General features: G+C 44.5%; 1 protein-coding gene across 1 annotated transcript; it reads right to left on the bottom strand.

Moving 5' to 3' along the window:
- Positions 1-11,843: 11,843 nt before the first annotated feature.
- LOC127525933 (cholesterol 25-hydroxylase-like protein) lies at positions 11,844-21,789 on the bottom strand. Its single transcript, XM_051919265.1, has 2 exons — positions 21,176-21,789; positions 11,844-12,428 (listed from the first exon to the last, which is right to left on the bottom strand). The coding sequence occupies exons 1-2, from the start codon at positions 21,595-21,597 to the stop codon at positions 12,053-12,055; spliced, it is 798 nt and encodes a 265-aa protein (XP_051775225.1). The 5' UTR covers positions 21,598-21,789; the 3' UTR covers positions 11,844-12,052.
- Between the last annotated feature and the right edge of the window lie 2,349 nt (positions 21,790-24,138).

Raw genomic sequence — 24,138 nt, 5'->3', positions numbered from 1 at the left:
TGGGTCTGTGACTTATTTGTGTTTTGGGACTGTGTTGGGCCTGTGGGACACGGAGAAGACTTGCCCCACGGCTGAAGAAAAATAAAAGATTTCTGTTCCTTTGACACGTGCCTCTGTGTAAGTCTGTGCCGGGTCGGGGTATACAGCCCAATACCACAATATGAATTTATATATTTTATTTTTCTTGAAGTATTCCTCCATAATATTGTGGTCACTTCATCAATTCAGGGGATAATTGGTTCTGAGAGACAACAGAAGAAATATAAGTGGACATAAAGTCTTTAGCTTCATTTAATAGATTTTAAAAAAACCTGTACACAAACATGGACAAAAATGCATAGACCTAGTAGTCTATTCCTGTTGACAGAAGGTAAATCCGTGACATGTTCTTAGGCATCATTAGATATGTTCTAGGTAGCAAATACATGGCAGACGTGCATAAAAAGACTTAAAGAGATAAAATTAACTTAAAGGAAAAGTACAGAGTAAAAAAAATCAAATGAGTTCTCAAAGGAATTCAGAAGGCCTTAACCTTTGTGCACATGCTTAGAACTTTCAAAAATATCTGTGTGTGTGTGCAAGACTGTAACTGTGTGAACTGCTTTTAATATGAAAGAAACAGTAGAAGCTGCTATAGTGTATGGCCCACTGACAGTACAAATTAAATCATCCAGTATTACGTTTCAGTGCTGAACTCATGATATTCAATGCCATTAAAGGATTAAAAATAGATTAACAATTCAAAAAGGAATGTTGTGCACAAATTACCGTATATACTCGCGTTTAAGTTTAAGTCGGGACTTGATTTTACCGTATAATTTCCGGTATTTTATAATGTCGGTCGTATAAGTCGAATGCGGAAAACTCACGCTATTGGTCCAAGAGATTATGACATGCTGACAGAGTATCCACGGAGCACATGGCCTTATTTTCTATGTGGGTGTGGCAATGCGCTGTATCAGCGTGCGCTCCTAACCTCTCTCTCTCTATCTTTCTCTATTGTGCCTACGTGACCACACGGTAATACCCAAACGATTCCAAAGCGACATTTGCACTGATTTGTGTTTTTTGTGTCTCACACCCTTATACACCCAACTCTGTGCTATAAGAAATTACTACCATATATACTTGCAGATAAGTCGAGACTTGATTTTATCATATAATTTCTGGTATTTTATAATGTCGGTCATATAAGTCGAATGCAGAAAACTCACGCTATTGGTCCAAGAGATTATGATATGCTAACACCCACCTGAGAGAGTAACCACGGAGCACACTGCCTTTTTTTTCTTAAGTATTGTGCCTACGTAACCACACGGTAATACCTGAACTATTCCGAAGTGATGTTTGCACTGATTTGTGTTTTTTGGTGTCTCATACCCTCATACACCTTTATCATAAGAGCATCCCTTATCTATGATGGAGTGTTCGATCAGAAGAAAATATGAAGCTGGTTTTAAATTAAACGTCATTGAAGTGGGTGAAAGAAATTGGTAACTGTGCTGCTGCAACAAAATTTAATGTGTCTGAGAAACTGATGTGAGATTGGAGGAAACAAAAAGATGTAAAAAAAAAAAATTAGAGTTGCATTTTTGAACAGGCGTATAAGTCGGGGTCTGATTTTATGATCGATTTTTCGGGTTTCAAGACCCGACTTATACACGAGTATATACAGTACAAGACATTTTGATCCTTTTACTGCACCTGCGGCTCGGTCTATAACATATTGTAAAATAGTCTGTTGCCCAACAAAGCTAAAATGAATACATATTTATTACACTGAATACACTCCAAGAAACAGTGATTTTAAAATTAATTAAACAAAGGAGAATCTTGCATATGAGCAAGTAGTGTCTCTGCATTAACAATAGAGGGCTCTGTTGTGGAAAAAATTGAATAAAATAAGTAAGCTGTAAACTTGCCTTAATATCCATCTGTGATTTCTCCTTCCTAACTAGCCCATCTAAAGCAGGATCATGAGGAAGCTGGAGTCCATCCTATAAAGCATCAATACATTAATACATTACGGTTTTAATGGATATAATATCCTCCAACACTGCTGATCCGTCTCTGATCTACCAATGGCTCCAATGATCTTATTTTCTTCCACAACCCCTGCCTGCATGTTCATGGTGATCCTTCTGCCTCATACCACTCATCTGCATTCACTTACCCCATCTCTGTGAGCTGATTCAAACCAGGATTCTTCCTGGGGCTCACCAGTGGCCACATAAGCAAGTCAACGGAATTAAGCAGATGAATGGATGTCATAGGTTCTGATTTTTAAATGCTTGATCATCTCTCTCTCTCTCTCATACACGCACTCTCTGCATAGGCTCATTTTATGGCCAGCTTCTCAGGATGGCTCCATCCCTTCTGACAACATCCTCATTCTCAGGCCAGAGCCGTCCCAGCAGAATTTTCATGAGAAAAACGCCACTGCATTTCATTGTGGCTAATACGTGATTATTAAAGAAAAAAAATGAAACTAGTATTTACAGTAAACACAAAAGTGAGTAAAAGGGGTGTACTAATAGTACTAGTGGGCTATATTATAAAGAGGATTCTTAATAATTCAATTGAGTTTTGAAATCAGTGATATTAAGAATTCTCTTTCTGTGAAGGTTTGCGTGTAACATCACATTGCAAATCAATAGCCTGTTCCTGACTGACAACTTGGTATGAGTGAATGTGGATATTAATGTCCAGATGTTCTGCAATTAGGGTGGCACAGTGGTAGCGCTGCTGTCTCGCAGTAAGGAGACCTTGGTTTGCTTCCCGGGTCCTCCTTGCGTGGAATTTAATGCTCTCCCTGTGTCTGCGTGGGTTTCCTCTGGGTGCTCCAGTTTCCTCCCACAGTCCAAAGACAAGCAGGTTCGGTGCATTGGTGATCCTAAATTGTGTGTGTGTGTGTGTGCCCTGCGGTGGGATTGGCTCCAGCAGACCCCCATGACCCTGTGTTAGGATATAGCGGGTTGGAAAATGGCTGACTTACTGTTCTGCAATTAACTGCAGGATTGTTTCCCATTTTGTGTTCTTTGTTGCTCTGTGCAAATCAGATTTCCTTGTACTTTGCGTGCATTTCATGTGGCTGTAATTTTTTTCACTGCAACTAGTATATGCTTCTGCTGGAGAACTGGACAAAGTGAATATCAAAGATGGAACTGTGTGCGCAGTTTACTTTAAAATGAATGCAATTAATGACTGGGTATATGTCTGCAAAACATTCACTATTTGTTAAAGTGTAATTACTTCACATATTTAATTTATGTTGGAAGCACTGTCTCCGTTTCTCTGGAAAAGTGACAACAGATCCTAAAATCAAAACATCGTGATACTAAGCATTTTACCTGTTTATTAGTTTATGGGATTTTTGGCTGATCCTGAATGTAACAAGTCAAAAGTGACTTTGCTTCCCTCCTAGCAGTGCTGTGGTCGGAAATGAGCAGTTGCTTCTGTGTGGGAGCAGGGAATATTAGAAGAGTCCTGAATTTAATCCTTGATTAGATCTGGATGGAAGATAATGACTCAGCAATGCTTGTCATTACATCTCAGTACAACATTGGCTTTAATTAATGTGTCCTGATTAGATTAGTCATTAAAATTCTTTTGGGAAACAATCAACTTTTTTGAGATAGAACAGGGAAAAGAAAAACGTGAAACTAATAAAATAGTTTGTTTTTTATTTGTGTAATGTCTATGGAACAGCCCTGAGAGACACAAATCCTCAGGAGTCAGTGAACTTTCAAATGGGAATGCATTCTGTGCTGAATGAAATTAGTAAAATTTTCATGTGCTATAGTCTTCAGAGTTTATTGAAAATGTTGCACTGGAGAAGAGATGTGTAGTGTTATGAGTGACGTTTTTTTAATGATAGAGAAGAGAAGCAAATGGCCACAGTCACAGTAAGAGTGAAGCTAACAGAAAGACTACTGATACTTAAACTTTACAGTTGCGGTGTGCAGAAGGGTGTGGGTCTTTAACAGAACAATCATGAAAGCAAGCTCTAACATTGTGGAATGTAGCTTTTAAAAGAGAAGCTCTCCTTTTTAAATAGGCAAAACCCAAAATGTCAGTCCAAGAATTTCCTCTATTGTGCATTACAAGCATGTGCCACGACTAAAATGCAAATGAGGAACCTTTGGGTTACAAAGACAAAAAGAATGTGTTTGCTTTGCAGAGAGCAAGAGAACAACCTTCCACCTCCCTGCAGATGGCTGCAGGGTTTAAGCTGCAAGAAATGTGCTTCAATGTGTGTGGCATCAGGCTAAGCTCTCTCCAAGCCATCCACTTAATATGCATCACACCCATTTTGGGTATTTATCTCTTGTCATGACATAGGTGGTTGCACATAAAGAGCTGAACTGTTGGTCCATAAACCTACAACAATTTAAAGTTAAACTCAAAAAAGGGACTCACCACTTTAATACAGATGAACTCTTTTGTTTCTGTAATCTCATTGTCAAATACATCCAGATCCCTGGTTCAGGGTTTGGGAGTTGAGGGAAGCTGCTGGCATCATGTCACAAGCAAAAGAGAAACCTGCCTCTTGTAGGATGTGACCACAGTAATACATGTTGGTAGGAGTTTAAGGTGACACAGCTGACTAAACAACCTCCAGTTTTCACCAGCAGCAGAGGTAACTTCAACCAACTGGAAAAGCTGAAATGTCTTTAAGCCACAACTTGACCCTCATCTGTCCAGATCCCAGCGCTCCTCAAACAGTGGCCTTACTAGCTAAGACAGTCACATTTTAGACCAGATTTGAAAGCAGGCAAGAGGTATCTGCAAGCTACTTGAAGAAGAATCCTGACCATTAGGTATTTTTGTTCTCCTTTTATTTTCATTGCAATAATGAAACAGGGAGGTCCGTGGCACACCAGTCCCTTTTATGACATTCTTATATTTTATTTCCCAGGGCTCAAAAAATGTGTGTGTATTGTATACATACACAGATAATTGGGTGAATGTCTGTGTATGTATTTATATATACACAGCATGGATATCTATTTATCTATCTATATGTATATTTAGTGTCACACACGTGCGCATGGGAGGCAGCTAAAGGGCTTGAGTGACGGCAGTTCTGAGATATGCCGGGAGGTGGCAGAGTGCACGGACTCTTTTTCTTTCTTGCCTGCAGACCATTCCCGGGAGATTCCACCTGACTCTCGTGACATCATTTCCGGGACCGAGCCAATTGAAGGAGTCCTTACTGGCTCCGGCTCCTCTGACGTCACGTCCGGGTCCGAACCAATGGAGAACGAACACATCCCTGATCCTTATGACCTCACTTCCTGTCTCCCCCTTTAAAACCCTGCCCTTTGTCCTTATTCCTCAGTCTTGTTTTGGACTCGATTGTTTGCACACCAGTGCTATTTATTTCCAGAAAACGACTTTTGCAGCCAGGATACCAGAATATACAGGTGGCTGCCCCAACCCTTTATCTGTGTATGTCTTGTGTTTATGACACTGGCGTAGTCGGCAGGATGGCGAAGTCCTGGAAGAGAAGGGGACAGGATCTGCAACACATCCAGGTGGGAGTGTACCGGGACCGAGTTTCCAGGCAGGGAGGTTGTCCCGTAGTGCGGGGTGACCCGGTGCGTGCTCTGCCTCCGGCAGGCTCCATTAGGCAACCAAAGCAGGCCGGGGAGTGTGCAGGAGGGGCTCACAGAATTGGGCTGCTTCGGAAGCGGGACGCAAAGAGGGCTGTTTGTGCTCTCTTGGGAGAGAGTGCTCGCCTCCCTGTAAAGCCAGAGCCCCAATTTCCACCTAGGGGTGCCCCAGACCGGCAGGTGAAAAGAGTGAAAGCCTGGCGGTTTGACCCAGAGAGGCCGACCCCTCAACAGACCTTGAACCTATGGATGAAGGTAGGGCTGTGGCTACGGCCACATGAAAACACGCCCTACCAAATGCTTGAACAGGTGGCTTGCTACCTGTTTTTAAACTCACTACCTCAGCGCTTCACCCAGCCGGTTTGGGGTAGAGATTTCATAGATATGGCAGGGCTCATAGAGCTCGTGGAACAACAAAGGGGGGCCTCCCGACCTGGGAGAGCCGAGCCGCCCCTGGACCGACCTCGACCGGAGTACGTCCCAAACCCTAGCCTCCCTCTGTACAACCCAGAGCTTGCACCGACGTCCCCGGCGCCGCGGGCGCACAAACCACTTGGGAATAAGGTGGAATGCGGGTGGAGGGGGAAGAGGGGTTGGTGTGCTCTGACAAACCCGTTGGCGGTCCCGCATACAGACATGGTGATCGTTAACGGATATAAAACATCTGTATTACTAGATACCGGCAGCAACATATCCATTGTTGCCTGCCGATTTGTGCTACCGCAACAGTGGTTAAAATATAAGACTGGTATAACCTGTGTCCACGGAGACATCCGCTGGTACAGGACCGCCGTTTGTGTCATCAGCTACGGAGGTTCAGTTCGGAAGTTAACCATGGCTGTCCATCCTGGGCCTCCACACCCGGTGATACTGGGGCGGGACTGGTCTAAAATAAACAGCGGTGAGTCACATACAACTCCTGGGGATAACTTGGGCCTAATTATAGACGGGGACGAGCCTTCTCAAGCTGCCTCCACGCAGTGTAATCAGCCGGCAAAGAGAGATGAAGCAGTCGGCCTGAGTGACGTGGCAACTCCCGGGCCGTCGCGTGCCAATACGTCATCCACCAGTGCCGCGGCGGAGCGGGAGGAAACCACGACCCTCTCTCCCTTTTACGGTTTCAATTTAGAGAGACGCCGGCTTCCTTTAAAAGGGAGCAGTGGAGTGACGAATCCCTGAAATTTGCAAAAAATGCAGTAGTCCATGTTAACGGTCAACGCACAAACCAGTCCATACCACAATGTCCTCACTTTGTGTTGGAAAACGACCTTCTATACCGTGTAGCATTGCATGACGGGCAGGAGAGAAAGCAACTGTTAATTCCATGGACCTTCCGGCGGCAGGACTGTGAGTTAGCACACGGCCATCTACTAGGTGGCCACTTAGGCACCGAAAAAACCCTGGAGCGGATTAAGCTCCGTTTCTACTGGCTGGGAGTCAATGAGGAGGTTCGTCGTTTTTGCGCTTCCTGTCCAGAGTGTCAATTGCAACAAATTCCAAGAAAGGACCGTGCTCCTCTCATTCCCATTCCCCTGATTGATGTTCCCTTCCAGAGAATTGGGGTCGATATAGTCGGACCTCTAGAGCCCTCAGCCCAAGGACACAAATACATCTTAGTCCTCGTGGATTATGCTACGAAATACCCCGAAGCTGTTCCTTTGCGCTCAGCCACTTCTAAAGCAATCGCACAGGAATTACTAGGGGTCTTTTCGCGCGTGGGTGTCCCCAAGGAAGTCTTGACAGACCAGGGGACACCTTTCACCTCGGAGACGTTCAAGGAGACTGCTAAGTTACTGAGAATAAAGCATTTAAAGACTGCGGTGTACCATCCTCAAACCGACGGTTTAGTGGAGAGGTTCAATCAGACTCTCAAACAGATGCTATGTAAGGTGGTCAGCGAGGACGGATGGAACTGGGATCAGCTCCTCCCCCTCGTCCTTTTTGCCTATCGGGAAGTCCCTCAAGCCTCCACAGGGTTCTCCCCTTTTGAATTACTGTATGGGCGACAACCCCGGGGCATATTGGATATTTTAAAAGAAGGATGGGAAGAAGAGGCTCTTCCCTCTACAAACATATTAGAGTATATCGCGCAGTTACGCGATAGATTTGGAAAGATACGGCCCCTCCTTAAAAGTCACATGGAGGAGGCTCAAACAGCACATGCCCGTTATTATAACTGCGGCACGTCTCTCCGGGAGTTCCGCCCAGGAGATCGAGTCATGGTCCTAGTGCCTACCTTCCACTCGAAGTTGCTTGCCCATTGGCAAGGCCCCTATGAAGTTAAGGAGAGGAAGGGACTGGTCGACTACTTGGTGAGTCAACCGAATCGTAGACCAAAAGAGCGGGTTTATCATGTGAATCTGCTGAAACTGTGGAAGGACGGGGATCCCGATCCCTCCTCCGGCCAGCCCCGCTCGCTCTTCGCTCACACCCACAGCCTTAACTTCGGGGCGGACTTGAGTCCCCGCCAACGGCAGGAGCTGGAAACAGTTATCCGGGCCATTCAGGAGGTAGTCAGTGAGAACCCCGGACGGACCTCTCTGGTTGAGCATAACATCATGACAGAGCCCGGGGTTATTGTCCGAGAATGCCCATATCGTCTTCCCGAGGCAAAAAGGGCTGAAGTGGAGCTTGAGATCAAGCGCATGCTGGAACTAGGAGTGATTGAGGAAAGTTATAGTCCCTGGTCCAGTCCCATTGTGCTGGTCGGTGAGCCTGACAGGAGTTGGAGGTTTTGCAACAACTTCCGTCGGCTTAATCAAGTCTCCCAATTTGATGCCTATCCAATGCCACGAGTGGACGACCTCCTTGAGAGACTTGGACAGGCTCGATATTTGACCACACTTGACATGACGAAAGGGTACTGGCAGGTTCCTTTAACGGACTCCGCTAAGGAAAAAACGGCGTTTAGTACCCCTAGCGGACACTGGCAGTATCGTGTCCTTCCATTTGGGTTACACGGGGCCCCTGCAACCTTCCAGCGTCTGGTGGACAAAGTGCTCCGGCCTCATAACTCATACAGTGCTGCCTACCTGGATGACGTGGTCATCTATTCCAGCACATGGAAGAAACACCTACAGCATGTCCAAGCGGTATTGCGGACACTTGGTGAGGCCGGGCTCAGGATTAATCCCAAGAAATGTTTCTTCGGATTAACCGAAGCCAAATATTTAGGCTACCTGGTGGGTCGGGGTACCGTAAGGCCACAGTGCTCCAAGGTAGACGCCATTTTGAAATGGCCCCGTCCGCGAACCAAGCGGCAGGTCCAAGCCTTTCTCGGGTTAGCGGGGTATTACCGCCGGTTTGTACCCCGGTTCTCAGAGAGAGCGGCGCCCTTGATTGATTTAACAAGGAAGAGGGCCCCGAACATTGTGGTATGGACTGAGAAGACAGGCGCTGCATTTAGTGACTTAAAACAGGCCCTTACGTCCGCACCTATTTTGATGGCACCTAACTTTTCTTTGCCTTTCATCCTCCAGACGGACGCTTTGGACACAGGCTTAGGAGCAGTGCTGAGCCAAAGCGTCGATGGTGTGGCGCACCCCATCATGTACCTGAGCCGGAAACTGTTAGACCGGGAGACCAGGTATGCAGCGGTGGAAAGGGAAGCCTTGGCGATCAAGTGGGCGATTACTCAGCTGAGGTACTACCTGTTGGGCCGGGAATTCACCCTTGTCACGGACCATGCACCCCTACAGTGGATGGCCCTGCACAAGGAGTCAAATCCACGGGTCACCAGGTGGTTTCTTGACCTGCAGCCATATAAGTTTTCGCTCGTTCATCGCTGAGGCTCTCTCCATGCCAAGACTGATGCTCTTTCCCAAGTTCACGACCTCTCGGTTAGGGTCGCCTGACCCGACGGGTCTGGGCTGAGGGGGGGCCTTGTCACACACGTGCGCATGGGAGGCAGCTAAAGGGCTTGAGTGACGGCAGTTCTGAGAGATGCCGGGAGGTGGCAGATTGCACTGACTCTTTTTCTTTCTTGCCTGCAGACCATTCCCGGGAGATTCCACCTGACTCTCGTGACATCATTTCCGGGACCGAGCCAATGGAAGGAGTCCTTACTGGCTACAGCTCCTCTGACGTCACGTCCGGGTCCGAACCAATGGAGAACGAACACATCCCTGATCCTTATGACCTCACTTCCTGTCTTCCCCTTTAAAACCCTGCCCTTTGTCCTTATTCCTCAGTCTGGTTTTGGACTCGATTGTTTGCACACCAGTGCTATTTATTTCCAGAAAACGACTTTTGCAGCCAGGATACCAGAATATACGGGTGGCTGCCCCAACCCTTTATCTGTGTATGTCTCGTGTTTATGACACTAGATATAGGAATATCTATAATATACTAGATATATAGGATATCTAGTATAGGAACCTAATCAAGGACTTTGTTAAATGGTGCGACTCAAACCACCTACAACTGAACACCAGCAAAACCAAGGAGCTGGTGGTGGATTTTTGGAGGACCAGGCCCCTCATGGACCCCGTGATCATCAGAGGTGACTGTGTGCAGAGGGTACACACCTATAAATACCTGGGAGTGCAGCTAGATGATAAATTGGACTGGACTGCCAATACTGATGCTGTGCGCAAGAGAGGACAGAGCCGACTATACTTCCATAAAAGACTGGAGTCCTTCAACATCTGCAATAAGATGCTGCAGATGTTCTATCAGACGGTTGTGGCGAGTGCCCTCTTCTACGCGGTGGTGTGCTGGGGAAGCAGCATAAAGAAGAGGGACACCTCATGCCTGGACAAACTGGTGAGGAAGGCAGGCTCTATTGTAGGCATGGAGCTGGACAGTTTGACATCCGTGGCAGAGTGACGGGCACTCAGCAGGCTCCTGTCAATAATGGAGAATCCACTGCATCCACTGAACAGGATCATCTCCAGACAGAGGAGCAGCTTCAGCGACAGACTGCTGTCACTGTCCTGCTCCACTGACAGACTGAGGAGATCATTCCTCCCCCACACTATGCGACTCTTCAATTCCGGGTAAACGTTAAACGTTAACATTATACAAAGTTATTGTCTGTCTGTATACCTGCACTGTTATCACTCTTTAATTTAATATTGTTTTTATCAGTATGATGCTGCTGGAGTATGTGAATTTCCCCTTGGGATTAATAAAGTATCTATCTATCTATCTATCTATCTATCTATCTATCTATCTATCTATCTATCTATCTATCTATCTATCTATCTATCTATCTATCTATCTATCTATCTATCTATCTATCTATCTATCTATCTATCTATCTATCTATCTATCTAACTTGGCAAGTGTGAGTAAGACCTACAATGGGTTAGTACCTTGTCCAGGATTAGTTTCTGTCTTGTACCCAGTGCTATTTGGATAACTGTCCTCTGTGATTCTAAATTTGATTTGATTGGTTTGAGAATGTTATACTGTATATATTATAGAGTTATAAATAATTAGTTGCAAGCAATTCTTTTTAAGGGCCTTTTCTATATCCAAGTTCTTGACTTTCAATTTTACTTGAGATTCTTGAGTTTTTGTCATTTGCAAAGTAAATGTTATAATATTTATAAAAGACACAGCCTTTTGTGATTAGAAAAACAGAATAAACTAATTTAATATTGATCAATATATACACTATACTTTTGCAAACATCAAGTAAAGTTAATTTCAGTACTTATTGTGCCCTTAGGCACATGCTCACAACCAACACTAATATATTCTAAATAATGCACATCCCAACCATATCTTCTCTTGCACTGCGAGCACCTAACATTGCTTCTTAGGTAAGGAAACTGAGCCAGGAGCTCAGAAAGTATTTTCCCCATTGAGCCTGGCAGATGTGCCATAGTGAGATGACAGATCTAAAGAATCTACCGGAAGAACATGCATGGCAAGCAGATAAAGCAAATAGTATTTTTTAATTTAATTTATGATTGAGTAGGTAGGTTTTAGGGTTAATCAGGCATTAGGTCAAATGTAGTCAGGGAAAAGTCAGGGAACATGTAATGGTAATCAAAAAGACACAGTAGAAAAACAGAATTCAAAATACTACAGAGCGATTCAAAAGCTTTTGCACATGTATTAAGTAAAATGCTAGAGTAAAGACTCATGCTCCTCCTGTCACATGATTGAAGATCTTTTAACGTTGCTTAATAACAGGGAAATATGGAATCTCTAAGTTCCATTGCAACATTTTCAGAAGGCAGGCGCTACCGGAATCTGAGTATGTGTGGATGTCTGGGCCACTTACCCTGCTCAGCAATATCTGTCTCTTTCCTCATCATCTAGGTCTATGCCTCCCATTCCAGGTTTATGTTCCTCTTGTCTGGAGAGAAATCTCTAGACTCACTGCTCTATTTGCATTCTCAGTTAGGTGAGATAGATGGGCAGATAACAAGACAAGGAGATGATATAAGGAACATTAATAGCAAACAACGAGGAGACTATAATATTTATATTTGTTTTTTTGATGTCTGTACAAATGTCTGAAATAGTCTGTCCCAGTGGGTGAAATAAGGAGCATAATTGCACTTAAACTGTTGATGATGCAGATTGTGAAAAGGAGCCCCTCCCAAAAGTCCCAGCGGTACCATGCGGTGAGATGCCCAAGGGAAGTCATAGCCAGAATGAACCTCTACCGAGAGCCAAATGTTCAATAGGTGAAAGCTCATCTCACTCAGTGGGTGACAGTGCAACAAGGCGGTACAGGAGAAAGCAGTCATTTGTAAGATGACTGCATCCCAAGGGCTGGAGTACTGGGCCACTAGAGCAAAGGTCTCCTGGTATTGATGGTGCACACTGTGAACCTTCTGATACAGGTAAGGTACTCTATAAAAAGAAACAAGACATAAGATGAGTTATACATACAAATGTGCAAAAGGCATATAAAACCATCTACATTAATCAAAGTTTATGTAGCTACCACTTCAGTGCAAGCTGAGTTAAAAATCAAAAGTGCCTATGAAAACCATTTCCATTGGAGTACGTGTAGAGGATGTGACTTACTCAGGGTCACATATAGAGATAGTAGCAGCAAAGGAGTTGATGGTAAAGCTTCATCCTAGCATTCTACAATGAACCTCTGATAAGACACCATTTGGACACAGTTGGCTTCCACGAATAAAGACGAAGGGGGGATGAGCAGGGGGATGGGGGATTTGGTCTTCTCTATTTGCCAAAAACGGAAGCTTCAGACACCTGTTTACTAAAAAATCATATTTTACTGTGTTTTAATTTTTTTCCAGGATAGCCTGTGCTTTAATATCTTACATGGAGATCCCCATAGTACCATAGCACACAACACATGATGTACCTGCCAAAAGAGCAACTATAGCTGAAAACTGATTCTCTATATGGCCTACTGAAGATGTGGGAATATGAACTAAAGAGCTCTGCATCTGCAACTAGTCATGCAAATTGCATGAACTACAGAGGGGATTTCATGCACTTGGCTTGCTCAACCAAAACTACTCGTCCAAAATCTCTTCCTTCTCCAGTAACATTAAGCAGTTATAGCACATCGCCAGAGGTGTATGAATGTGACAATATTTGCTTACTGGTCTGGGAGCAGGGACATGTACATAGGCTATAGTGATTCAAGACCCTGCCCTTTTACCCTGATCGGCCAAATTGCCCTGTCCATCCATTCGGACCTATTTGATCACTTCTGAGTGCAAGTGTGCCTCCTTTTTATTGTCCATCCATCCATCCATCCTCTTCCGCTTATCCGAGGTCGGGTCGCGGGGGCAGCAGCTTAAGCAGAGATGCCCAGACTTCCCTCTCCCCGGCCACTTCTTCTAGCTCTTCCGGGGGAATCCCAAGGCGTTCCCAGGCCAGCTGGGAGACATAGTACCTCCAGCGTGTCCTGGGTCTTCCCCGGGGCCTCCTCCCGGTTGGACGTGCCCGGAACACCTCACCAGGGAGGCATCCAGGAGGCATCCTGATCAGATGCCCGAGCCACCTCATCTGACTCCTCTCGATGCGGAGGAGCAGCGGCTCTACTCTGAGCCCCTCCCGGATGATTGAGCTTCTCACCCTGTCTTTAAGGGAGAGCCCAGACACCCTGCGGAGAAAACTCATTTCATCCGCTTGCATTCGCGATCTCGTTCTTTCGGTCACTACCCATAGCTCATGACCATAGATGAGGGTAGGAACATAGATCGACTGGTAAATTGAGAGCTTTGCCTTATGGTTCAGCTCCTTTTTCACCATGACAGACCGATGCAGAGCCCGCATCACTGCGGATGCCGCACCGATCCGCCTGTCGATCTTATGCTCCATTCTTCCCTCACTCGTGAACAAGACCCCGAGATACTTGAACTCCTCCACTTGGGGCAGGATCTCGCTCCCAACCCTGAGAGGGCACTCCACCCTTTTCCGGCTGAGGACCATGGTCTCGGATTTGGAGGTGCTGATTCCCAACCCAGCCGCTTTACACTCAGCTGCGAACCAATCCAGAGAGAGCTGAAGATCACGGTCTGATGAAGCAAACTGTTCCTCCTGAATCCGAGGCTCGACTATCCGACGGACCCTCCTCTCCAGGACTTCCGAATAGACTTTTCCAGGGAGGCTGAGGAGTGTGATCCCTCTGTAGTTGGAACACACCCTCCGGTCCCCCTTCTTAAAGAGGGGGACCACCACCCCAGTCTGCCAATCTAGAGGCACTGTCCCTGATGTCCATGCGATGTTGCAGAGACGTGTCAACCAAGACAGCCCTACAACATCTAGAGCCTTGAGGAACTCCGGGCGTATCTCATCCACCCCCGGGGCCCTGCCACCAAAGAGTTTTTTGACCACCTCGGTGACCTCAGTCCCAGAGATGGGGGAGCCCACCTCCGAGTCCCCAGGCTCTGCTTCCTCATTGGAAGGCATGTTAGTGGGATTGAGGAGGTCTTTGAAGTACTCCCCCCACCGACCCACAACGTCCCGAGTCAAGGTCAGCAGCGCACCATCCCCACCATACACAGTGTTGACACTGCACTACTTCCCCCTCCTGAGACACCGGACGGTGGACCAGAATCTCCTCGAAGCCGTCCAAAAGTCATTCTCCATGGCCTCCCCAAACTCCTCCCATGCCCGAGTTTTTGCCTCAGCAACCACCGAAGCCGCATTCCGCTTGGCCTGCCGGTACCTATCAGCTGCCTCCAGAGTTCCACAGGACAAAAGTGATCGGTAGGACTCCTTCTTTAGCTTGACGGCATCCTTCACCGCCGGTGTCCACCAACGGGTTCGGGGATTGCTGCCACGACAGGCACCGACTACCTTACGGCCACAGCTCCAGTCAGCCGCCTCAACAATAGAGGCACGGAACAAGGCCCATTCGGACTCAATGTCCCTCACCTCCCTCGGGACATGGTCGAAGTTCTGCCGGAGGTGGGAGTTGAAGCTACTTCTGACAGGGGGCTCTGCCAGACGTTCCCAGCAGACCCTCACAACACGTTTGGGCCTACCAGGCCTGACCGGCATCCTCCCCCACCATCAAAGCCAACTCACCACCAGGTGGTGATCAGTTGACAGCTCCGCCCCTCTCTTCACCCGAGTGTCCAAGATATGTGGCCGCAAGTCCGATGACACGACCACAAAGTCGATCATCGAACTGAGACCTAGGGTGTCCTGGTGCCAAGTGCACATATGAACACCCCTATGCTTGAACATGGTGTTCGTTATGGACAATCCGTGATGAGCACAGAAGTCCAATAACAAAACACCGCTCGGGTTCAGATCGGGGGGGCCATTCCTCCCAATCACGCCTCTCTCACTGTCATTGCCCACGTAAGCATTGAAGTCTCCTAGCAGTACGAGGGAGTCCCCAAAATTTATGCCCTCTAGCACGTCCTCCAGGGAACTCCAAAAAGGGTGGGTACTCCAAACGGCTGTTTGGTGCATAAGCACAAACAACAGTTAGGACCCGTCCCCCCACCTGAAGGCGGAGGGAGGCTACCCTCTCGTCCACCGGGGTAAACCCGAATGAACAGGCTCCAAGTCGGGGGGCAATAAGTATGCCCACACCCGCTCGGCGCCTCTCACCGGGGGCAACTCCAGAGTGGTAGAAAGTCCAGCCCCTCTCAAGGAGATTGGTTCCAGAGTCCAAGCTGTGTGTCGAGGTGAGCCTGACTATATCCTATAGTCCTATATCTCGACCTCGCACACTAGCTCAGGCTCCTTCCCCTTCAGAGAGGTGACATTCCACGTCTCAAGAGCCAGCTTCTGTAGCCGAGGATCGGACCGCCAAGGTCCCCACCTTTGGCCACCACCCAACTCACACTGCATCCCATCTACTTGGCCCCTTCCATAGGTGGTGAGCCCATGGAAAATGTAACTAACTAAATTCTTTTCTTTATACAGTTTTTTGGTTTAAATCCATCCATCCATCCATTTACCAACCCGCTGAATCCGAACACAGGGTCACGGGGGTCTGCTGGAGCCAATCCCAGCCAACACAGGGCACAAGGCAGGGAACCAATCCTGGGCAGGGTGCCAACCCACCGCAGGATTGGTTTAAATCAAAGGCTAATATTATTGGCAAGCAGTGTGGTGCAGTGGTTAAGGCTTTGTACCTAGGACTTCAATCCCTGAGGTTGTGGGTTGAAATCCTGCTACTTACACTGTAACCACGAGCAAGTCACTTCACCTGCTTGTGCTCCAAAACAAATGAAATGCAACCAATTGTATCTCGAATGTTATGTCACCGTGAATACAGGTCTTAGTTCAAATAATAGGTAATAATATTAGGTGACTGGATCTGCTTACTGTTGAACAAGCTATATAAAATTGCACATGAGTAAAACATTCTTGTATTAGATCAATTCCTGTATTTCCTCATGACTTGACTTTTGTTGATGGTTATTGCAAACCACAATTTTGCAGGAAAGTGCACTCTTTTGAATTGAAATGGGTTATCAGTTGGAATGATGCGAAATTTGAGTATATATTATCCATCCATCCATTATCCAACCTACTATATCCTAACTACAGGGTCACGGGGGTCACAGGGCTGGGATTGGCTCCAGCAGACCCCCGTGACCCTGTAGTTAGGATATAGCGGGTTGGATAAAGAATGGATGGTATATATTATTATTTTAATTATTATTATTATTATTATATATATTTTTTTTTTTCTCTTTTTTAACCCAGCCACAGAGGATGCACAAACCAGTGTGTTTCTTTGTGCCGGTCCCAAGCCTGGATAAATGGGGAAGGTTACATCAGGAAGGGCATCTGGTGTAAAATTTTGCCAGATCAACATGCGGACAACAATAGAGGTGGAGATATACTCTAGAGAGGAGAGGAATGAAGGTCAGTAGGAACAAGAAAGAATACATGTGTGTAAATGAGAGAGAGGTCAGTGGAATGGTGAGGATGTAGGGAGTAGAGTTGGCAAAGGTGGATGAGTTTAAATACTTGGGATCAACAGTACAGAGTAATGGAGATTGTGGAAGAGATGTGAAAAAGAGAGTGCAGGCAGGGTGGAATGAGTGGAGAAGAGTGTCAGGAGTAATTTGTGACAGACGGATATCAGCAAAAGTGAAAGGGAAGGTCTACAGCAGGGGTCCCCAACACCTGGTCCGCGGCCCACTACCGGTCCGCAGCCGTCTGACAGCCGGGCCACGAGAGAACTGCCGGCAACGGCGACTCACTCAGACTTTTCAGAACGCTTGGCGGGCGGGGCTTTGCAGCGGCGCAGAGAGAGGAGAGAGACCGAGGTGAGAGAGTATTACAACAAAGTATTGTTACGGTCCCGACAGTTTCCCCATATGACACGAGTCTATAGAAATCACGTTACTACGAAGTACATTCAACAGATGCTTTCATTACAACGAAGTGAGCTTGAAATGCTTGAACGAATCATCCACAGAGCAGTTAGATCTGTGGTCGCAGCTCAGTTGTGCACGCTTGCATAACGATCCCCAAACAGAAACACTAAAAAAATCTCTTTCTTCGAACTTTCCTCGTACTGTTTTTTTTTTTTTTTTGGCAGTTTTTGTTGTCTGTGGTTTTCATTGATTCCTTTTGCTTATTGCTTGTCAACATTTGAAAAACATCCATTGGAATTTAACTCATTGTCACCCTCCTATTTAAACGGCAGACACGAAAAAAAGATAGCAGTGTTAATGTTTCTGATGTGCAATCTGTTGGATTGGCAAATGTAAAGCATATGTTTTTGTTATATGCAAAAAAAGAAGAAAAATCTCAGATTGCAAACGTATGCGAACTGCTTAATAACTTTAATAATAATAGAAATGTTATGTAAATTGTGTATAAAACATAGAGTCTCAGGGCGATCTGTGGTGTGGGCGTTTCTCACCTAAGTGCACAGGTGGGAGACTGCCCACATCCGTGATTGTTCCTGGGGCTGCAGCTGTCGTGCTGCAGCTGCCATGTCCTCTCTGCATATATAGAGAAGCCCGAGACGGTTAGAGGATGATAAAGAAGAAAAAGATAACAAGGTGAAAAAAAGAAAGACGGAGGTTACGGGAGGAAGCAAGCAAACAAAAGAGAGAGAGAGAGAGCGTCCGCCGGTACGAGTGAGTGAGCGAGCGAAAGCAGGCTCGCGGCAGCTGAGCAGACAGCCTGGGGTTAGGCCGACACCCAGGGCGTAGTAGTGGTTGTCGCTCCCGCAGAGTTTGTTTCGGGAAGGACGGGAGTGACCGGGAGACAGGTGACTCTCCGCATGATGCCGCGGATGGCAGCGGGAGTCTGGACATGGGATATGATGTCCTCCATGTGAGAGCCTTGGCTGTGGGAAGAAGTCCCTAGTCGTTGTCTGGAGGAGCCGACCAGAGCCAAGAATCGGTGAGGCAAGTCTGACAACAGTAGCAGGAGGAGTAGGCAGAAGGTCAGCTGCAATGAGAGCGTCTCGCCTGTTGCAGGGTCCGCATGGGAGAAGCAGGTGAGACGCTAACGCTAACGAAAAGAAGCACCGGTCTTGTTATTTGTTTTTAAAGACTGCTTCCTGATGAACATTTTAACCTCATTTTAAAGGATTGTTGTTTTTGTGTATTTTAACCTCCACACGATTCTTTTATTGGATTATTTATTGAAACTTTGAATGAACTGCACAGCACTTTACTTTGAACACTGTTTTGATTGTCTTTTAATAAAAGCACTTTGCACATTTATTACATCATCCCCTTGCTCATTGTTATTGCCTCACTGTCTAGCTCATCAGTGACATTACCGACGGTGTTGGGTTCAAGGGCTCCCTAACAGCCGATGGGAGCACGGAGCTGAACCCACATCGTCACAGTCAGCTCAAGTTGGACGGTTGGGAGACAAAGTCAGAGAGGCGAGATTACATTGGTTTGGACATGTGCAGAGGGGAGATGCTGGGTATATTGGGAGAAGGATGCTAAGGAAGGAGCTGCCAGGCAGGAGAAAAAGAGGAAGGCCTAAGCGAAGGTTTATGGATGTGGTGAGAGAAGACATGCAGGTGATAGTGTGACAGAACAAGATGCAAAGGATAGAAAGATATGGAAGAGGATAATCCGCTGTGGCAACCCCTAACGGGAGCAGCCGAAAGAAGAAAAAGAAGATATAATTTTCTCTATTTTGGATCCGAGGACAGCACTTCCTCCTCTACTTCTAGCAAAGCAACACTAATGCTCACAGCCACAGTGTCTGGCTCTGGCATTAAAAGCTGTATAGTGCTCTTGCTAACCATTGAGTTTGCATTTTTCTTGATCTTCGCCAAACTTTTTTTTTTCAATTTATACATGACTGTACACTGCAAACGTGATCATGTCTGGTTTTTCCTGTCCAGGTTAGTGCAGCTGTCAATCATTTCTGCTGCATCATTCATTATTTTGTTTTTCTTTTATAGGAGCTATTTTTACCCCTAAGTATTGATATATGGAAATGTCCTGTATTAGCGGATACGTACTGACTTAGATGTGCAATCATGCCAAATTTAAGCTTTTTAACTAAATGGGAAATAATGTTGTTGTTGATGAGTAATTTAGTGAATGAATGAGTCAGTCAACTTTCAATTTTAAGCATATATATTAGAGGGAGAGAGAGATTCCATTTTTTTTTTACTTTATTATGTTAATATTAGGTATTTTAGTTGTGGTTATCTACCCTTTCTACTTAAAGTGGATCCTGAGGAAGCAGGGCCACCTAATAGTGCAGCTTGGGGAACTATCTCAGCGGTTTGAACAGAAAGTTCAGCATTGCGTTTTGATTTTGATTAACGATTTTGAGTTTCTAGTTTTGATTGTTGATTTCTTGCATTTTTGACCCCTGCTCTTGTTAAAGGTACTCTCTTTGTTTTCTAAAATTGGATTTCTTTGCAGCAGAGGCAAAACCTTTATTTTTGAATTTTTCACATATATTCTTTAATTATAAAGAAACTTTGTTCTATTATTGTGGGCCTGAGGTTTGACAGTGATCTTCCTGCCTTTTCTAATAATATATTTAGGTATTTTTGAACTTCTAAAGCCGGTGTCCCATTTTAAGCTTAGGCACAACTGATCCCTACCATTTCTGTTGAGGCCTGGTGTAAGGGCAACCCAGTGGGCCCAGATCTGAAAATAGGGCGGGTCTGGAGTTTTTGGCGGCCTACAACAGTTTTTGGCTTTGTTGTGGCAATTCACAAGTTGGACCTTGCTTATCAGTCATTTTAACTTACCGTATATACTTGCGTATAAGTCGGGTCTGGAAAACCGAAAAATCGATCATAAAATCAGACCCCGACTTATACACCCATTCAAAAATGCGACATTTAAATTTTTTTTTTACTACATCTTCTTACCTCCTCCAATCTCACATCAGTTTCTTAGAGGCATCGAATTTTGCTGCAGCAACGCAATTACCAATTTCTAAATTAAACCAACAACATTTAATTTTAAACCGGCTTCATATTTTCTTCTGCTCGAATGCTCCATCGTAGATAAGGGATGCTCTTATGATAAAGGTGTATGAGGGTGTGAGATACAAAAAACAACAAATCAGTGCAAACATCACTTCAGAATAGTTTGGGTATTACCGTTTGGTCATGTAGGCACAATACATAAGAAAGAAAAGGCAGTGTACTCCGTGGGTACTCTTTCAGGTGGGCGTTAGCATATCATAATCTCTTGTGCCAATAGCGTGAGTTTTCCACATTCGACTTATATGACCAACATTATGAAATACCAGAAATTATAGGGTAAATCAAGTCTCGACTTATCTGCAAGTATATACGGTAGTAATTTCTTATAGCACAGAGTTAAAAATGCCACACCAGAACAAGATGTACAACGTTTTTCACTTGCTTCATTCACAATGTTACCCTGATCAAGTTATTATGCTGCATATGCTCCCAATTTTTGCAACCCTCTGCATATCTACATGTAGTACAATATATATGTATAAGCGCCTTGAGCATGGGAAAGGCGCCCTATAAATAAAATGTATTATTATTATTATTATTATTAGTGAGATCAAACAGCTATGTTCCCTTTTTTAATTTGGGGTCAGCTCGGGACCACATACAAAATAAAATTGATATTGTACAATAATGAATCATGTTATAAATTACTTTTTAAGACAAAATTTACCAAAAACAATTCCTAAAGAGTACAAAAAAGTTGCTTTACCTATGTAGTAGAAAATGACAGCAGAAATAGAGGGCATCGAACAGCAGCAGGCACTGCACAACCTCAAATGCCAGGCAAAAACATGAAGGGGCCTTGTCAGGCAGTCTCTGTGGGCGTAGATAGGTGCAGAGCAGAGAGACCGATGGGATACACACCACCTGGTTGCTGGCAGTCTTCCACAGGCATTCCCATAGTGCTTTTGTGTTTCTGGAATCTTGACTACTTAATTTATAGCGCCAAAGACAGGGAACATGAGGTTCCATGAAGTCCAACAAAATGAAGTACAAGCAAGCCACCAAATGAGCAAAGAAGACAAAACATGTAGGAAAGAGCTTGGAAAGCAGCAAGTCCTCGTGACTTCGGATAGCTGCCCAGATGGGTTGCAGGAGGAAATTATCACCGGGTTGACAGGTGCCATTCATTGCAGAGCTTTTGAGTGAGTAAGATGTTTCCAGAGTGCCCTTAGAAGAACTTTTGTTTCAAACTACATGTGCGCTGACAGGTTCTGTCTTTCTGCTTTAAATTCACATCTGAAAAATGCTGTCCTCTTTTTTTGTCTCTGGTCGTCTTGAAGCACTAATAATCTCCCTGAACCCACCAGTTATAGTCTTCCATCTGACATAATGGGACTTTCCTAGTTTCCTATGAAAGCCAGATAACTAGGGAAAAAGAAACAGAGAGAAACAAAACATTTAACAAACCATATGCTGACTCACAGAAATTCATTCCAGTAGTTTCTTTTAATTACAGCCTTATTAGAGATACATAAAAGCAAATTAGACTTTTGCCTTATTGTATAATTCAAATTAAAATACAATTTGCTCTGTTGCAAATTCAGATCCGGTTACTAAGTTTCAGCACACACTATTTTATGGTTCCAATCATACGTTACCTGAACCCACTTTAACCAATACTGTGGTCCAGGGAGCTTGCATTTATCCTACATTATTTGGCCGTAGGCCCTCTTACACCCACCAATTTGCAATGCCAATTTACAATCAAAAACATGCCTTGAGAGTCCACTCATTCACTGTCTCATGTAACCTAACAGGACAGACTACTGCACATGCACAAACGAGCACAAAGACATTCACGGTCAGCACACCAGATGTACGGAGCCTCGTAGGTGTCAGGCAAAAGAAAAAAAAGTCTGAACAAATTATTTTTATTTCCGTAAGAAGCATATGCCTATTGGACGCATTTTATTTTGCAAGCCATCTTGGTTAGGGGTCTTTGATTCCAAAGCCCTTTTTTTTTTCTTTCATTATTTAAAACTCTCATACAGAAAGTATGTACAATAATGACAACAAGGTTAAAGCAATGATAAAGCGGGACAAAGACGCTGTACCTGCATGTACATTGCAACCATTCTATTCATACATACATCTGAACTGACCACTGTTGGGTGAAAAAGAAAAAAGAAAAGTCTTTTGGCAGCTATTTTAAAAAAACACAGGAATTCAGACAAGGCAAGTCTCTGCACTCTGCCATTGAAAGAGATCAAGAGCTACCTGATGATACCTGAGGTGGAAATTGATGTAAATCCACTTGAGTGATGGAAAATACAAGAAGTACCGTATACTGTATACTCGCGTATAAGTTGGGTCTTGAAACCTGAAAAATCGATCATAAAATCAGACTCCGTTCAAAAATGCGACACTTAATTTTTTCTTTTTTACATTTTCTTGCCTTCTCCAATCTCACACCAGTTTCTCAGACACATCTAATTTTGTTGCAGTACCACAGTTACCTTTCGCTACTTCAACAACGTTTCATTTAAAACCAGCTTCATATTTTCTTCTGATCAAACACTCCATTGTAGATAAGGAATGCTCTTACGATAAAGGTGTATGAGGGTGCAAGACACAAAAAACATCACTTCGGAATAGTTTGGGTATTACCGTGTGGTCACGTAGGCACAATACATAGAAAAAAAAGGCAGTGTGCTCCGTGGTTACTCTCTCAGGTTGGCGTTAGCATATCATAATCTCTTAGATCTATAGTGTGAGTTTTCCACATTCAACTTATACGACCGACATTATAAAATACCGGAAATTTTACGGTAAAATCAAGTCCTGACTTATCCGCAAGTATATACGGTACATTTCCCTAAATTGGGAAAACTTGCAAAAAATTACCTGTGCATCCCTGCCTCAAACATCCTTTCTGAGAGGGCTTTCAGCACCGGAGGAAATATTCTAACATGTAACTATGCTGCTCTGAATCCAGATGCTGTGGACAGACTGGCGATTCTGTTGCACAACTTGAAGTTTCCTCAGTAGAATTTTACAATTGTTTAATTTTTTATGCTATCCATCCATCCATCCATTATCCAAACACATATCTTTGTGCAATATTGGACAGAACTTGAAGTTAGTAATTTGTTTAAAAATGTTATAGGTTTGATTTTTTTGTGTAATTCACCTTAAAGCAGAGCAGTTTATGTTTATCCAAACTGTGATGTTCATGCCCTGTAGTTCAGTTTTGATTAGTATTTGTTCCTTTTGGATTCATATCTTGTTTTCATTAAGGGTATGAGTCTGTTTAAAATGCTTTAATTATAATAGTTTTGTTAGTCTTAGTGTATTTTTTGTGTAAATCCTGTAGACCAGGGGTAGGCAACGTTGGTCCTGGAGTGCCACAGTATGTGCAGGTTTTTGTTCCAACCCAGTTCCTTAACGAGAACTCAATTATTGCTGATGAAGCACATATTGCTTAAGTGACATTTTAATGCTTCATTTTAGTGGTCTCGCTTGTTAAGGTTGTCCAACCTTAATTGCTTATTTCAATCTTAAACTGCTGCATTCAGTGTTTTAATTGCTCCTTATTAGCAATAAGATGTAAAAGACAAAGCAGCCAGCAGTTCTCCAGCTAACTTTTTCCAATTACATCTGTGTGTGTTCATCATGCACGGTTTGATTTAATAAAACACTTAATAGAAAAATGTGACAGACTGAAAATGA

This window comes from Erpetoichthys calabaricus, chromosome 1 (genome assembly GCF_900747795.2).
Source record: "Erpetoichthys calabaricus chromosome 1, fErpCal1.3, whole genome shotgun sequence".
In the NCBI taxonomy this organism is placed as follows: Eukaryota; Metazoa; Chordata; class Cladistia; order Polypteriformes; family Polypteridae; genus Erpetoichthys; species Erpetoichthys calabaricus.
The sequence above is the reverse complement of the archived record's forward strand: the minus strand, read 5'-3'. Positions and strand labels throughout refer to the sequence as shown.

Excerpts from the sequence above, each read along its gene's own strand:
- LOC127525933 (XM_051919265.1), bottom strand. The coding sequence starts at position 21,597 with ATGAATGGCACCTGTCAACCCGGTGATAATTTCCTCCTGCAACCCATC. Across the intron at positions 12,429-21,175 it reads TGTCATTTTCTACTACATAG|AGTACCTTACCTGTATCAGA; the intron begins GTAAAGCAACTT and ends TTCTTTTTATAG.